The following is an 18,189-nucleotide window of genomic DNA, read 5'->3' as shown; positions in this document are numbered from 1 at the left end:
TTTTTTTTTTTGTGGTACGCGGGCCTCTCACCGTTGTGGCCTCTCCCGTTGCGGAGCACAGGCTCCAGATGTGCAGGCTCAGCGGCCGTGGCTCACGGGCCCAGCTGCTTTGCGGCATGTGGGATCTTCCCAGACTGGGGCACGAACCCATGTACCCTGTATCTGCAGGCAGACTCTCAACCACTGCGCCACCAGGGAAGCCCTGTAGACTTTTTAATGATGGCCATTCTGACCGGTGTGAGGTGGTACCTCATTGTAGCATTGTAGCATTTCTCTAATAATTAGCAATGGTGAGCATCTTTTCATGTGCCTTTTGGCCATCTGTTTTTCTTCTTTGGAGAAATTTCTGTTTAGGTCTTTTCCCCATTTTTTGACTGGGTTGTTTGTTTTTTTGTTACTGAGTTATATGAGCTGTTTGTATATTTTGGAAATTAAGCTGTTGTCAGTTGCTTTGTTTGCAAATATTTTGTCCCAGTCTGTAGGTTGTCATTTTGTGCCTTTTGGTTTCCTTTGCTGTGCAAAATATTATGAGTTTGATTAGGTTCCATTTGTTTATTTTTGCTTTTATTTCTATTGCCTTGGGAGACTGACCCAGGAAAACATTGGTGGGATTTATGTCAGAGAATGTTTTCCCTATGTTCTCTTCTAGGAGTTTTATGGTGTCATGTCTTACACTTAAGTTTTAAAGCCATTTTGAGTTTACTTTTGTGTATGGTGTGAGAATGTGTTCTAACTTCGTTGATTTGCGTGTGGCTGTCCAGCTTTCCCAACACCACTTGCTGAAGAGACTATCTTTTCTCCATTGTATATTCTTGCCTCCTTTGTCTTTGTTTTGGGATGTGTGTGTGTGTGTGTGTGTGTGTGTATGTTTTGTTTTGTGGCTGCATTGCTTGGCATATGGGATCTTAGTTCCCTAACCAGGGATTGAACCCATGCCCCCTGCAGTGGAAGCATGAAGTCTTAACCACTGAACCACCAGGGAAGTCCCTCTTGCCTCCTTTGTTGAAGATTAATTGACTGTAGCTGTGTGGGTTTATTTCTGGGCTCTCTGTTCTGTGCCATTGATCCATATGTCTATTTTTGTGCCAGTACCACACTGTTTTGATTACTGTAGCTTTGTAGTATTGTCTGACGTTTCAAAGGGTTATGCTCTCAGCTTTGTTCTTTTTACTTAGTTTTGCTTTGGGAATTCTGGGTCTTTTATGGCTCCATATAAATTTTAGGATTTTTGTTTTAGTTCTGATAGGGATCACATTAACTCTGTAGATTGCTTTGGTTAGTATGGCCATTTTAACAATATTAATTCTTCCAATCCAAGAGCATGGGATATCTTTCCATTTATTTGAATTATCTTCAGTTTTCTTTATCAGTGTTTTATAGTCCTCAGCATGTAAGTCTTTTACTTCCTTGGTCAGGTTTATGCCTAAGTTTTTTTTGTGTTTTTTTTTTTTATGTGATTTTAAAGGGTCTTTGTTTGTTTGTTTTTACTTTTCTGATGTTTCATTGTTAGTGTAAAGAAATGCAACAGATTCCTTTATGTTAATCCTGTATCCTGTTACCATGCTGAATTTGTTTATCAGTTCTAGTAGTTTTTGTGTGGAGTCTTCAGGGTTTTCTGTGTATAGTATCATGTCGTCTCCATATAATGACAATTTTACCTCTTCCAATTTGGGTACCTTTTATTTCTTTTTCTTGTCTGATTTCTGTGGCTAGGACCTCCAATAGTATGTTGAATAGAAGTGGTAAGAATGAGCATCCTTGTCTTGTTTCAGATTTTAGCAGGAAGGCTTTCAGCATTTCACCGTTGAGTATTATGTTGGTTGTGGGTTTGTCATAAATAGCTTTATTATGTTGAGATATGTTGCCTCTATAGCCATTTTGGTAAGAGTTTTTATTGTGAATAGATGTTGAATTTTATCAAATGCTTTTTCTGCATCTGTTGAGATGATCATGTGGTTTTGTCTTTTCTTTTGTTGGTGTGGTGTATCACATTGATTTGTGTACGTTGGAAAAGGGTTTTTTTGAAGTGAGAGGTGGAATCTTTAGTTTGACCTATGTAGTTAAGATATATTTTTACATGATCTGTGTGTGTTTGTCTCACTTGAATAAACCAGTCACTCTAATAGGGGTAATGCTTTTATTATCTTAAAACTTTATTGCTGCTACATCATTAAAATGTATTTCAGATACTAAAGCTTAAAAAATAACGTTGTAAGAAGTTACTCTGAAGCAGATTCACAGACATAGAAACAAACTTATGGTTACCAAAGGAGAAAGGGGGTAGGGGAGGAATAAATTAGGAGTTTGGGATTAGCAGATACAAACTGTTGTATATAAAATAAACAACAAGGTCCTACTGTATAGCACAGGGAACTATATTCAATATCCTGTAATAAACCATAATGGAAAAGAATATGAAAAAGAATATATTTATATGTATATATAACTGAATCACTTTGCTGTACACAAGAAACTGACAGCATTGTAAATCATCTATACTTCAGTTAAAAAAAAAGAAATTGCTCTGAGAAAGCATGTAATAGGTTGATTTTAATACCTACAAAAGGTACTTTTTCTTCCTAATTATCTTTTTTTGTGTGTGTATAGAAAAGGATCATGGGTATATGAGATACTTTAATTCCTTTCAGGTATTGCAATAGAGAGCACAATTCAAAATCAGGAGGCTTAGAAGGTGATCAGAAACCAAGTGATAGTTCATGTTTTCTGAGAGCACTTACCCTATTACAACACCCTTATCTCTGTTATGTAAAGGTCTTATTTTCCTTTCAGTGTATTTATTTGAAGAGGGCAAAGAGTTGTGTGGCCAACTGATTGGACGGTGGGGTTTTTTTTTGCTTCTCTTGCCTCTGCTCTGTCATGGTCTCTGTGCTACTTTGGATGCATACTTTCACTTTGAGCAGTATGACTTGAAGTTTGAATGGTGGGTAAATAATTGTTCATCTCCACATAAAAATTGTTCATCTCTTTGCCTTTTTGGCAAATCAAGTGGATTTGGGAAGCTTGTCTAGCATAAGTCATCTATAATTTTTGTGCTTCTACTGATTGTTATTTTACATGTTGACTGGTTTTGTAAATTCATGCAGTCTTTGAGAGAGTTGTTCAAGATAGCAATGCCATTTCAGTGTTAACGATTAAATATATAGATCAAAGCATGATATAGTTTGGCTAAGAAGATACTGATAGAGCACCTTTATTTGAATAGGAGTATCTTTTAGATATGTAGTTTTATCTAATTGTACTTCCTACTCATAAAATAGATTTAGCTTACTTTAAGGAAAATCCAAATATTTAAACATAAAATAATTTAAATTCAAGTTTAACTTTGATTTAGCATAATTTAAATAATCTTAAATTAGATACTGAAAGTAATTCCATGCATGGCTCTTCTGTGTAATGAAACTTACTATGTTTAATTTTCCCAGCAGAAATTCAGGAACCAAAAGCTCCCAGTCCTTCTATAAACCGGCAAACCAGCATTGAAACGGATAGAGTGTCTAAAGAGTTCATAGAATTTCTCAAGACCTTCCACAAGACAGGCCAAGAAATCTATAAGCAGACCAAGCTGTTTTTGGAAACAATGCATTACAAAAGGGTAGGTTGGGAACCACTTAGAAACATAGAGTTTTGGTTTTAGGAAAGGTCTTAGAGATAATGTAGTGCAACTTTGTCATTTTACAACTGAGAAAATAAAGACCCAGAAATGTTAAGTGACTTACCTGAGAAATGTCACTGAACCAAGTTAAACACGCCTCCTAGGCTAATACTTTTCCTCTGCAACTCAGTGGTGTTTGGATCATCTTCGCATGGAACGTCTGGCATCAGAGCTACTTATGTTGTGTACTTTAGTAATAAGCCTTCCTAACTTGTCACCTTGCAAATAGTGTAAACTGCCAAGAGAGCCATAGTAGACCTTGAACTCTAAGTAACAGTCATTAGACCAATAGTAATCATTTTAGGTTTATTTAGTTTTGTTTTGTATTCTTTTTTTTTTTTTTTTTTTTTTTTTTTTGCGGTACACGGGCCTCTCACTGTTGTGGCCTCTCCCGTTGCGGAGCCCAGGCTCCGGACGTGCAGGCTCAGCGGCCATGGCTCACGGGCCTAGCCGCTCCGCGGCATGTGGGATTTTCCCGGACCGGGGCACAAACCCGTGTCCCCTGCATCGGCAGGCGGACTCTCAACCACTGCGCCACCAGGGAAGCCCAAGGGTTTATTTTTTTACCCTTTTTTCTTTTTGATTAATCTCATTAGCTGCTTAATAGTCCCTTGTAGTCCCTTTTCACATTCTTTAAGAGATATTTCTATTACACACAAGACAGGCAGTGACATCATTAGCACAGAATTCATTTATGTTGAACATACAGTTGTCATCAGCTACTTTTTTCTTCTTTGAAGTTACCACAGCAAGAATTTAAATTTTATTGAGAAAATGAGAAGGTGGGGGAGGGAGTGGGGTGCTAAGAAGAAGCTAAAGAAGAATTTACAAGGTTTAGTTTTTTAAACTTATTATTGTTACATATTTAGTTTACATAACTAGAATTTAAGAATCTCACTGTGAGAACCAAGCTTCAAATAGGTTTAAGAGTGGCCATGGACTCAGGGATGTATATGGTCACCAGTGAAATGAAGAATGTCTAGATTTCTTTGACATTTGGACGAAAAACTGTATGTGCCCAGGGTAATTTTAAAACATTATGTAGACCCAGTTAGATGTTCACCTTTCCCATCATAACTTGAAAACCATATTTTCTAACTTAATAAGCTCCCTGACTTGGTAAAAAATTTTTTTTCCACAAATTTATTCATATGAAAATATTTTCAAAACACACAGACCACAGTTAAATCAAAGTAAATAAGACTCCTAGAGAAACTCTTTTGCTGCCCAAACTGTTTAAATCCTGTCCTTGCTAATTGTTGATAAATCCCTCACATACATTTTCCTCTGTTCTGAAAGTGTAGCTTGCCCCATTTTTAAAAGTATAACCTTTGTAACCCTCTGCTGCCTCAAAATTTAGACCCTTTAATTTATTGGATATTGCATTAAAGCTTTTTAATAAATGAACTTTCTGGGTTTTTCAATGCTGTTTTTAAAACACGATTTCTTTATTAGTAGTAGTTCAAATATGCTCTTTTTCCTTGCGAAGGAAGCAGTCAAGCACAATGTTAAGACCTTTTGCTGATTTCAGTGTTCTTTTCCCAGCCATTCATTCTGTAAAAGTCTGGTATTGATTATATTATATACTTAAAGTTTTTCTGATATTAATTCTCCTGAAAAACTGTTTTCTAAACCTGAATGAGGAGAAAGAAAATATAATAATTTAAAATATGGCTATATCTTCTCTTCCCCAAAATAAGTAAAAAGTTAGGTGTTCTCCTATATTTTAAAATAGATTTACAATTCTAAACCATATGTGTGTGTAAAGAGTAGTTTCCCCTGCTATGTAATTACTGTTAGGAGAGCAGAAGCATGTATCCTACATGACCTCAAGGTATATTCCCTGATAAGGTGGACTATCTTAAAATCTGAGGACTGCATGCTTGTCGTACTTTAAATGTTAATGTTTAATTTTAAGTTTTATTTAGGAGGAGTAAAGCCCTAATGTGTTTAGTTTCGTAAAAAAAATTATTGAAGGCAGCAGAAAGTAGCAATACAAAAAAAAAATGAACATTAAAGTTAAAACCTAAATAGATCAAACAGTTAACTGTAGTACAAAAGAAAATTAATCCAGAAAACAGATCATGGAGATCCAGTTTCTAAAGATGAAATACACAGAAAACATAATTAAGGAAGTAGTCAAAGATTTTCAAAATGGGGGTGGAAGAAAAGATTTCAGCCATACAGTTAAGAAAGAATACAGAGAGCCTCTTGGAATATTCAAAGGAATATACCCACTTGTCAAACTTTTACACCACAAAGAAAAAGTTTTTTAGGAAAAAAAATAAAATGGCTTTACACAGACATTATAGAAAAGATGATCCCAGGCATTGGCTAGAGAATACTTAAAGTATTAGAGAATACTTAAAGAAAAGGGTTCATTTACACTGCTAGACTGTGTTTTTTCTTAGAAAACTATGAAAAAACCTTTAAAAGAATTTACCAGCACAAACCTACAATCATATCACTTAGCTCCTTTGGCAAGAACTTTGAAGGATCTGAGATGTACTCTCCTTGCAAGTTAAAAGTTAGCCTGCCATAGTTTCATGGATACTGGCAGAAGACGCAAGCCTCCTGGGTCAGAAAAAAAAGAGGCCAGTTTATTACAGCACTAGCAGTAACCAGAGTATATCAGCGTTTGTACCAATTCCCTACGTATCAATTCCCACAGGGCAGTGCAAAGAAGACCAGGTAATGCCTGCACATGCAGTAAGTTATAATAGAGAAGAGGGTCTTTTATAGGGCCATGAGCTTGCCTGACCTTTGCCCCAGAGAGAAACATTATTATACTAGACAGTAAACAATCTACCCTTTTCACTTAAGGGATGCTCTACCTCTGTCTTCCAGTCCTGTCTGCTATACAGCTGTCCTTGAAAAGGGTGCAGAACAAAGGCAGTCAGTGTCTCTCTTCACAAGATGTGTAGAAATAGGAGAGGTCTATGTAGATTTGTCTCCCCACATCTTTACAATATTATAAAGAGTGGAACAGTAGTAAATGGCCACTTTCATTCTTTCTTTCATTCAACTAGTGTTGAGCACTATGCCTGGCTCTGTTGTAGGCACCAAGGGTGCAGTAGTGAACAGTGCCCTCATGGAGCTGACATTTTAGTGGAGGAGATAGACAATAAACTAATTTATAATATATAACAGTGGTAAGTCCTCCAAATAATCTAAAGCAGGAAAAGAGGACAGAGTGGCAAGGGAGTCCACATTACGAATTAAACACTGGACTGAAGTGTAAATCTGTGCAAGAGAAATAGAGATATAAAAAGGAGTTTTCTGAATTGTAACAAAATTAGTGATTGTGTGGAACTGGTGTAGGAATAGGTGATCCATTGCCACCTGTGAAACAAGCCATTTAGGCCTTTAAAAGGAGGTCACGGTTTCTGGTTAGAAGTAAGTACTAGTAATAATCACAAGAATGAAGTGTGTTCTTAGTGTTACGATTTGGTGCAAATGAAAGGTAGCCATGTGTAAGCTACCTAAGTAGATAATCCATTGCAGAAAGTACTGAATTATGTGCATTCAGTCTTCCTGTTTAACCTGAATGCCCTCTGAGAATTTTAATATTTTTTATATTATTGTCTTGTACAGTGGCTGGCAAGTCTATTAACCATGTAGTAAATGTTTTAAGAATGGATAGAAATATCATTTTCCAGAAATTGGGGAAAAATAATCTTACCGGAAAATCCGAGGGAAAACCGAATACTAATAGAGGTATAAGTTTAGCATCATAGTGAGATAAATCCACAAAATTTAGTTATAGTACAAGATGCCAGAGATAAAAAGCTAAAGAGTCTAGCACATTTTTTAAAAAATAGCAATTTTTAAAGACAATAGCAATAAAAATATTAAATAATAACTTAATCTAATATAGAAAGAGGCTCATTCAAAGAATTAAAAGACTGTTTCTCGATTTTATCTTGGATTTAGCTGAGGAAGTATAATATCCTGGATCTAGCTGAGGAAAACAAAAAGATAAACTTACAAATACTTTGCAGGTCAATATGAACACTTAAAATATTAAATTACAATGTTACATTGTTTATTCTAGAAAAAGAAGGAAGCAAGGGTTTGTGAGGGAAGGTTTCTAAATGTAGCAGACTTCAAAATATACTAAAATGAAAGTTACCACAACTACATATGATTTTCATATATATATATTCAATATGTAGACAGAAAGAGAGCAGTGAAATAAACTAGGGATTCCAGAAATAAATTCAGTTTCTCAGGAGCAAATTACATGAGAATTGGAAAACAAAGGGGAACAGGATTGCTTTTTACTAATTGCCGCTGAAAAAGGGAAGTTTGTATGCAGATTATTTAAGGTCTGTTTTTCATACTTTGAACCTTACATGCCAGCCAAATAAAAGAGCTAAGCAGGAAAAAACTTAGAAGAAAGCAGATTAAGATTTGTTTCACCTACAGAGAGGAGCTAAATTCAGCTGTTGAAGAATTGTTCTTAGTGACGAGAGAAAGGTTTAACGGTATTAGAAAACATTTAGGCAGTAACAAGTGTGCAGTCAAGGTGGTCACAGAGCGCTCTGAGTACTGTGAGGCCTGCCAAGTTATTTTGACCGAGGGAATGGAGGGCACCTTCTTAGAGGAGGCAAGATGTGGACTGAGCCTTAAAGGAGGTACTGTGGAACTTCCTTGGGCAGCTGTTGGAGGATTGGAGAGGAGTAAAAGTCATCTGGACTGGGCTTCCCTGGTGGCACAGTGGTTGAGAGTCTGCCTGCTGATGCAGGGGACACAGGTTCGTGCCCTGGTCCAGGAAGATCCCACGTGCCGCGGAGCGGCTGGGCCCGTGAGCCATGGCTGCTGAGCCTGTGCGTCTGGAGCCTGTGCTCCGCAACGGGAGAGGACACAACAGTCAGAGGCCCGCGTACCGAAAAAAAAAAAAAAGTCATCTGGACAGAGAATAATTTCACAGTGTTAGAGAGGCGGGAAAACTAAATGCAGATTCTCAACAGTAGGTAACCTGGCAGGGTAAGTGGGGACCAGATCATAAGATAAGATGGTCAGTTGAGAAGAGAAAGATCAAATGTGGGGAGAGCAGCTGAACTCCAGGTGAGAGATAATGACCCAAACCAGGGAAGGTTCGACGGGAGAGACACTGTAAAGGCAGATAGGCAAGGTTTGGTCACTGTCCCTCACCCCAAGGCATCTTTTCTAAGGTAGCCAAAGCATCAGGGTCTGCGTGCTTCATCAGGGCTTTATTGGCCCGTGTCATTGGCCTGTGCAGAGGTGGTCTGTGAGAAGCAGTCCTGTGGAATTTGTCTTGGGCTGTATTCATGCCCATCTGTGATGAAATCTATGAGAACCCTTGGAGAAATTCCTGATTTTGGTGTCAGAATTTCACCTGAAGAATTAGTTTGCTTTTACATTTTGGACACTCAGTTATGTGACTCTTTTCATCTTAGTGATGATTGCTAGAAAGTTTAGTTAGAGACAAATTTATGGGCTGACTTTTTGCTAACTTCTGTATCTTCAAGGAATACATTTTTGTGTTATCTTTCCTGGCTCTACTTTCTGTTTCTGTTTCTGTCCATGTTTTGTTTTGTTTAGCATTTGCTAGGTTATTGTGCTGAACTGTGTTTATCTTTTATATAGACTTCAGATATTTTTTGGAAGAAAGTATATGTGAATATATATATTTGTATTACACCTATAAAATCAGTAAAACCAAATAAAAATGATAAAGCCCAGTGTTAGAGGGGCTGTGGAGAAACAAGCACACCTACATGGTTAGTGACTGTACTTGGAGTTTCTGAAGGTTATATATCTAGCAATGGATGTTTAGAGCTGTAAAGTTGTCCAGACTTACTAAGCTGTTAATGCCGCTTTTGAAAATGAATCACAAAGAAATAACCTAAAAGAAACAGTCTTCGCATAGTTGTTAATAGCTGCAATATATAGCAAAAAAAGGGAAAGAACCCAAGTACACAGTGGTAGAAGTGGTTAAATAAATCGGTTAATATAATGGAATATTATAAAGCCATCAGATGGTTAAGTAGATTAGATAAATCAAAATGTACATAAACATGCAAATTATCAAAATATGCATTGTACCCATATAAAAATGTGTATATACAGCAAAAAGAAGTGAGAGGTCATGGAATGTTGTAAATAATGTTAATGGACAGGCTTTTCTCCCCTGCAGCATTAATTTAATTTGTAAGTACTTTTGAGATTAGTTCAAGGAGTGGGTTTTGTAAAATGTAGAGCTTTCCTCATGATCTTTCTTCAGCTACTAAGCAGACTCTTTGTCCCTTTGTTTCAGGATTTAAGCATTGAGGAACAGTCAGAGTGTACTCAGGATTTTTACCAGAATGTGGCTGAGAGAATGCAGACTCGTGGAAAAGGTAATACCTTGTTAGCCTGCCTTTGAGGGATTGCTGGTAGTTGCATAGGGCCTACTGCTGAGTCTCTTAGCAGTTTCCCTCTTTCTCAAAAGGCTTGGTTGGTTTGCCTGCTCTGTTCTGTAAATTACTCCACTGACATTCAGGTAGCTGGTGTTATACTTAACAGTGTCTTTGAATACCACCATGTATATCATTCCAAGATAATTAAGCAATTGGATAATTTCTTGAGCAATGTTTAATAATTTCATTAGGGATAGGGACAGATTAAAACCCTTGGGAGGCTTCTAAATGAAACCCCCATCTTGGAATTGCCATCTTGGTGAGTCATTGTTCATGACCCTGTGTTCCTCATGTGAGTTGGGGCAGGAAAGAAATTGAGAACCACTGGCCGTGCTGTAGGTTTTTAGGGATTCTTCTTGAATTTGACTTGCATTGATGTAGATTTTAGGGTGTACTTAGCATACATGTATATCTGAGAAATCTGCCCTATATGTATACCTCAGAGCAACCCCTAAGGTTTCATAGGAAACCTCAGAAAAATGAAAGGGTGAGTCTTGCCAGCATTCATCAGTCTTGGGAATTTCATGTGCTTTTCTAATGTAGCAATAGGGAATGACCCATGCTGAGGTCTTCCCACTTGGCAGGGTGTACAACTGTTAGGTCCTGCCATACAGCTTAAGTTAGAAGTAGGGGTTCTATAAAAGGCAGCCCCAAAAGTTGAGGTAATTTTTTAAAGGGTATTTTTTAATGTGACATCTTATACTTTTGTTTCTGAGTATATTTAATGTATTTCTGGTAAATTAGTTTTCTGCTACATTGAAAGTACTGTGAAAACATACTTTTAATTTTAAATGTTCATCCTTCATTCAAATATCCATTTGGATATTTCAGTGCCTCCAGAAAGAGTTGAGAAGATAATGGATCAGATTGAAAAGTACATCATGACTCGTCTCTATAAATATGTGTTCTGTCCAGAAACTACTGATGATGAGAAGAAAGATCTCGCTATTCAAAAAAGGATCAGGTAGCTGATTGTTCTGCTTTTTCTTGTTGTTATTTATTTACTACCTCCTGTCGGAAGAACACATTGCAGGAAAACAGGACACTTGAGTTTCAAACCTTCAGAGCAAGTAACAGCTTAGGTACCTGCCATCCTTAGCGTATAAACTCCTTTGTGGTGTCAGAAAGAAAAGGAATGTGGTAAATTGACAGGATGAAAAGGCTTAAGTCACCATCTTGCTTATTCATTTGAATCCAGGCAGCTTTAGATAAGAACCGTGTTTGATATGTGAGACTGTTTAAATCCCCAAAATCTCCAAGGAACAGGAGGAAATTTCATTGTTTTCTCATTTCACTGCACTAACTATCTTGTCAGGCAGGAAGCTGTGAGTATCCATATCAGGGCAGTGCGTGTCGTTTTTCCTCATTCCTACCACGGGTGCTCGTGATTTGATTCAGCCATTCCTCCAGTCGCATTTTTCCGCTACCACTGGGTTGCTAACACTTCGCAAAGCACCCGCTCTTCCATGGCCAGAAGAGTGAGCCCCAGTGCTCTGCATTCCAATGGCAGCAAAACACTGAGGAAAGAGGCCGTCTACATGTGGGAACAGGGCCAAGCCTGAGCATGATGAGGTGCTTCTGGAGGAGAGGGGCCTAGGAATCGCAAATGGGGTTCCCAGACAGCGGGGCTGGTAATTGGTAGCTTTGTACTTGATGATGTCTCACCAGAAGTGAGGAGTTGATCTTGGGAAGATGGAAGACAGAGCCAGAAGTAACTAGGTGGGCTTTGGACTGAGGTGCAGGATGAGAGTGTTAGTCAAGCAAGAGGTGAGGGTCAGCAGCAGAATCTCTGGAGCAGAGGTAGCATGTGACCAGGAACGTCAGTGATTCAGGCAGAGGTGACACATGCTTGTTGACCTCTTACTCAGGCTCTGGTGTGCCTCAGAAGTCGAGGGCAGAGCCGAAAAGGCAACAGTAAGGCCAGGGAGCAGCAGAGGCTTCTCAGATCCTCATTCAAGTATCAAGTGCTTTTCAATCATAGTATAATCTCACTTCAGCTGGTAAAATTGTCTTCTGCTTTCTTGTGATAAGTGCAGAAGAGAAGCCTTGTTTTAGGATTCCAGTTACTTCGGCACATCAGCTGAGCTCCTAGTATGTGCGTGCGCCTAGGATTGCCTGATTAGTCAGTGGTGCCCTATCCCCATTCCCTTAACTGAGGAAATGGCAAGGTAATTGCTTACAGTCCATCCTTGGAACTTTTTTTCACTGTCTCTCTCTCTTTCTCTCTCTCGGTAGAGCCCTGCACTGGGTTACACCTCAGATGCTTTGTGTCCCTGTTAATGAAGAAATTCCAGAAGTGTCTGATATGGTGGTGAAAGCAATTACAGGTCAGTGAGACTGAGAGCTTTTATATTTGGATGCTTTTCCCTTGAAGTTAGCATTTGGCTTTATAAATCTATACTTATTTCAGTGAGTAAAAAGACAGTCTTCCTAAAGTACTTTTAAAATGCAAACTGCCAACGCTGTGTTGGAATGTGGTAAAAGTGATTTAAGAGTGTTAGTTTTATGAATTTGAAGCATGCAGATTGGCAGGTAAACCACTTTCCCCCTTCATTTTCCATGACTTATTTCTTGAGCATTGAACTAAAGCCAAATACAGCTAGGGTAAATTTCTTAAAACTCAGTTGCATTTATATATTCAAAATAATTTTGAGAGGTGGAATTGGTGAGGTAGGGTCATGCCCAAGCTAGAATTATATATTAAAATGATGCCTCTAGGGACTTCACTGGTGGCTCAGTGGTTAAGACTCTGCCCTCCCAGGTTCGATCCCTGGTCGGGGATCTAGATGCCACATGCATGCTGCAGCTAAGAGTTTGCATGCCACAACTAAGGAGCCCGCAAGCCGCCACTAAGGAGCCCATGTGCCGCAACTAAGGAGCCAGTGAGCCGCAACTAAGACCCAGCACAACTAAATTAAAAAAATATATATATATATATGTGTGTGTGTGTGTGTGTGTGTGTGTGTGTGTGTACATTTTTTAAGAAATCTAAGAAATCTTTGTCTATGACAAGATCATAAAGTTTAAAAAAAAATGATACCTCTAATTAGTTGTTCATCAGAGATGTGCTTTGAATTACTTTTCTGGTTTGTTCAAGAAGTAAATGAAGTGCCCTAAATCGATGTGGCTCTGACATTCTGGACAGGTCCAGGCATCTAATAAGGTTTCTGTTTCTTATTCATTGGAATAATCCAGCAGAAGTGCAACACAAAAGTTTTAAAAAAAAACAGAAAAACAAAAATAAACGCTCCTAATGGAGAAGACATCCAACTTGCCCAACTTCTTAAGGAGAAGAGTTGGAAAGACTTGATGCTTTAGAGATTGTTAATGAAATTCTGCTGGGAAGGAGAGTGGGCCAGCTGATGTTAGCCATGCTGGAGGCGTGCCATTAAGTAGGCTCCGCTGGTTTTCAGAACCAGAGACTCAAGTTACAGGAAGAAATGGCGGGGGGGTGGTTTGCTTAAGATACTCTCAGGGTTGGAAGGGAGGTGAGGCTGTCACAGAAACTTAGCTTCAAGGCCCCTCTAGGGACTGAATTATCTCCCGGTTAACATGATTCTTCCACTTTCTCAGGTTCTGCTTCTCTTCGTACGGCTTTGCATTTCAGCTCCCATTAAGAAATGAATTATTTTCTGTATTTCCCTTTGTAGAGTTTAATTGGCCTCACTAAATACTGTCCACTTTGTTGTTCAGAGCTTTTCTTCTAGGCTACTCATGGGTCCCATGAATGACTACTTTGGGTCAAGACCTACCTCCACCCCCACCTTTTGCTCAGGGAACATCTGTAAGAGATCAAAGATGAAGCCTGAAACTTGTACTTAAGTTTTCCCAAAAAATGGTTCTGAAGAACCTAGGGGCAGTACAGGAATAAAGACGCAGTCGTAGAGAATGGACTTGAGGACATGGGGAGGGGGAAGGGTAAGCTGAGACGAAGTGAGAGAGTGGCATGGACATATATACACTACCAAACGGAAAATAGATAGCTAGTGGGAAGCAGCCGCATAGCACAGGGAGATGAGCTCCGTGCTTTGTGACCCCTCTAGGTGGTCACAAAGCTTGGAGGGTGGGAGGGAGATAGGGAGGGGGGGAGGGAGACGCAAGAGGAAGGAGATATGGGGATATATGTACACGTATAGCTGATTCACTTTGTTATACAGCTGAAACTAACACACCATTGTAAAACAACTATACTCCAATAAAGATGTTAAAAAAGAATTTGAGAGGTGGAACTTTTCTCTCGAGACATCTAAGATGGTGTTTCAAGAGATCTTTTGATAGTAAAAATACAGCCACAAAATTTTAAAAGCCTTCTTACTCTCTCATCTTAGCCCCCTCTTCTTGCCAATCCAAGTGCAGACACATTCTGTCTCTGAGGACCAAAGTTTATATGATCACTTTCTTCCTGCTCTAAACTTGTCAGCCTTAGAAAGGACAGTCTGTAACAACGGTCTTAAATATGGAGATAATCAGTGAAATTTCTCCAAATTGTCCTGTGTGCTACTAATCAGGACTGTCAGTTTTGTTTATAAATACACTGAGCTGAGGCCTTTGCCATTTCTGTTGACCTCTGTCTTCTAGTGAGTGGAACCCCCGGATGCTACTAAATATCCTGCAGTGCACAGGACAGTCCACTACAACAGAATTATCCAGTCCAGATGTCAGTAGTGCCCAGGTTGACTGACCTAGAAGTACAGCCTACTTTGTTTTCAAAACCCCATTAAAGATAAGCCTGGACATCTGCTAAGATAGAGTACCCACACTCAACCCTATCTTTCATACTAATTAAAAGCCCTGAACAGAAGGTGCAAAGCAGTATCTGAGGACTCTGAAAAGTAAATAATAGCAGGTAGATTGGGAAGGGAAGGTCATTACTAGAGGAACAACTAATACAGTGGTGAGTTTCCTGTTTTGTTTACTTTTCTTTCCATGTCTCCTAGCTTAGACTTTAGCGCAGTGCAAATCATGGAACTGCTCATTGGGGTGGGCGATCCAGAAACAAAAAGAAACTTCTCTCAGACTAAAGGATACTTAGGAAGGGTGGTGTTCACAACAAGATGAAGAGTGTGGGAGAAATCCCTTGGGTTTTCCCCCTTATTCTCCTTCCTTTTCCTTCTGTTCTCTTCCTTTTTACACTACTGGCCCTGCTCCTTGCCAGTGGCAGCTACACGTGCATCCAGATAAAAAGTACAGATAGGCCTCGGAGATATTGCGGGTTCGGTTCCCGACCACTGCAATAAAGCAAATATTGCAATAAAGTGAGTCACACGAATTTTTTGGTTTCCCAGTTATGTTTACACTATACTGTAGTCTATTCAGTGTGCAATAGCATTATGTCTTAAAAAACAATATACATACCTTAATTAAAAAATACTTTATTGCTAAAAATGCCAAAGCAGTTACTATGATAACATCAAACATCACAGATCATGATAGCAAATATAATAGTAATGAAAAGGTTTGAAATATGCAAGAATTACCAAAATGTGACACAGAGACATGAAATGAGCAAATGCTGTTGGAAAAATGGTGCTGAGAGACTTGCTTGACGCAGGTTGCCACAAACCTTCAATCTTTAAAAAGCACAATATCTGTGAAGCGCAGTAACATGATGTATGCGTGTAATTCACATTTCATTCATTTTAAAACTTAAAGAATAAAGATTAATGAGAAAATGGTTAAATGTTTGAAATAGAGAATGAAAACCAACAGTAAAAGGCAGAAGGCTAAATAGGATGAAAATGGTATAAAAAATATACATTTCCCCAGATCTTTTTGGTAATAAGTTCTATTTAAATAGAAAAAGAAATAGACTGAGACATAGTAACAATAATTACAACCCAGAATTAAAAGATTAAAGGAACTAAACAATAAAACAAAAATTACATCATTCATACAATAGACAGGTAAGTGGAGGAATGGAAATATTAATAAGTTACAATCAGGCCTCTGCACTGTCCAGCGTTCCTGTTCCACACACATTAGTCTTCCATGGCTGGTGGTCCTGTGAGGGTTTCCCCAGGTAGCTGACCTCAGGGATGAGAGCTAAGAGCAGAAAGAACTCTTTGGCATGTACCACCATCCCATGTAAATCTGGAACTTATATTCCTGCTAATGGCAAGAAATTGGTGTCAAATTAAGCTGCCTCAGCTCTTTTCTTTCATGATGTTCTAGACTGCAACCGATGTGTCCATCTTCAAAGGCACACACCTGCCCTCCTCTTGTGTTGTTCTGACAGTGCTGAGTCAGCACTCAGAGTCTGAGTTCGCACTTGATTATTCCTCATTGCCCCCTAGTCTTTGTGACAAAGAATGAACTTATAAGAGCCCACCAGATGGACTTAGTGGTAGTTAAGGGCAGTGAAATATTTCTGTGAGAAATAAAATATTGTTTATGAGGTTAAATGTATACCCATGCTCATCCTCTCTGCTAACCAGCAGGTTATAAGTATCATAAAGGTGTTGTAGATATTCGCTGCTAGTGGAGATTTACATGCCACGAGGACTGGCCACCATGGACCTCCATGTGATGGATTTCAGCCGCTTGCACTTTGATATCCAGTACAGAGATGCCTTGTATCAATGTAGTAGCCACATTTCTAAAAAGCATTATGCAAATGAGGCCTTCTAAACTGAGTTTTACAATGTATTAAGAGGAAAAAAAACAGTAAAGAGACTCTGCTTATTTCTCTGTGGAGCTCATAAACACTTGTACCATCATGATTAAAAGAATGGGCTTTAGAGTCAGATAGACTTGACTTCAAATCCCCCCTATGTCCCTTTTTATTGTATGATCTGGGGCGAATCTTTCTGAACCTCAGTTCCCTTAATGATAATAGTGCACGTGCATAATCTGGGGATGGAGAGAAATATGCTTGTAGAGCACAGTGAGTAGGGCCTGGCTCATCGTCATGTGTTCCCTAAGTGTGAGCTAGTATCTACTGTTGTTACAGTCTAAGTTTTTCATACACTAAGTTAACTGGTGGAGAAGGGGTTAGCGAGGGTACCTCTGTAACTTAGTAGATAAAATATGATTATCCCAATGCCTCTTTGATGTAATGACTTTCTCACTGGAAGCAGCATCTTTTCTCCTTTACAGATATCATTGAAATGGATTCTAAGCGTGTGCCCCGGGATAAGTTGGCCTGCATCACCAAGTGCAGCAAGCACATCTTCAATGCCATCAAGGTCACCAAGAACGAGCCAGCTTCAGCTGATGACTTCTTACCCACTCTCATCTACATTGTTCTGAAGGGCAACCCCCCACGCCTTCAGTCCAATATCCAGTATATCACCCGCTTCTGCAACCCAAGCCGATTGATGACTGGAGAGGATGGCTACTATTTCACCAACCTGGTGAGTATTTGATTTCTTGGTGTTGCGGAGAAGAAGCAAGAAGGTATTTATTTTAAGGATGTGACAGGTCACTCACAGGCCTGTGACACATTAGTGCTCCTGAGTTGAGGGGTCAGCATAGCTGAGGATGCTTGCTTGGTGTCACAGAGCACATGTGACCAGGCCATGCACACATGCCACCTCCTGGGACTTAGCCATTGTGGTTCCCCTACAGGACACATGACGGCCACATTGAGGGGTCTCTGCTGCTGCTGGGCATTTGCCTCTGGGCTCCTGGGTATAAGAGCCTTTCACTTAGTTGGTTGTTTCAACCATGAGTAAGTCAGATCTTGGACTGTTTCCTTTATTAAAAGACTTAATATTTATTTTTTGTTTTATTTTTACAAGTTATATCTTAAAACTGAATACTGAGATATTTTAAGAAAGCATCAGGTTAGAGGATGTGAAATGATTTTCAGCTATTGTTTTTCTACAGTGCTAATTAACTCTAGGCAGAACAGTAGTGAAGTATGCACATCTCAGTTATAAGGCAGAATACTTCCTTTTACTGACCGCTGGACTACTGCTTGTTTGCTTTAGACTAGATTTATTGTCAAGCCAGTGAGTTTGAGCCTCGAGACACCCTGTGTTCTCTGTTTCCTGTGCTGGAAGTTGCACAGGGTGATAGGTAGGCAGGGGAGGCCAGGTTACATAAGGAAGCATTTCTGGTGAATTGTCTAAAAAAGATGGGTACTTGAAT

General features: G+C 39.0%; 1 protein-coding gene across 2 annotated transcripts in view; it reads left to right on the top strand.

Moving 5' to 3' along the window:
• Window positions 1-18,189, top strand: part of RABGEF1 (RAB guanine nucleotide exchange factor 1) — a 63,194-nt gene that overhangs the window by 40,769 nt on the left and 4,236 nt on the right. Inside the window, exons 4-8 of one of the 2 annotated variants that reach the window (XM_082857755.1) lie at window positions 3,447-3,613; window positions 9,957-10,038; window positions 10,930-11,062; window positions 12,334-12,425; window positions 17,194-17,450. In XM_082857755.1, the coding sequence (XP_082713881.1) occupies window positions 3,447-3,613; window positions 9,957-10,038; window positions 10,930-11,062; window positions 12,334-12,425; window positions 17,194-17,450 (731 nt within the window). Of the gene's footprint in view, window positions 1-3,443; window positions 3,614-9,956; window positions 10,039-10,929; window positions 11,063-12,333; window positions 12,426-17,193; window positions 17,451-18,189 lie in introns of both variants that reach the window. The other variant, XM_082857754.1, reaches the window with a different exon arrangement.

The sequence above is a fragment of the Leucopleurus acutus genome, assembly GCF_964270905.1.
Source record: "Leucopleurus acutus genome assembly, chromosome: 16".
NCBI classification, from domain to species: Eukaryota; Metazoa; Chordata; class Mammalia; order Artiodactyla; family Delphinidae; genus Leucopleurus; species Leucopleurus acutus.
The sequence above is the reverse complement of the archived record's forward strand: the minus strand, read 5'-3'. Positions and strand labels throughout refer to the sequence as shown.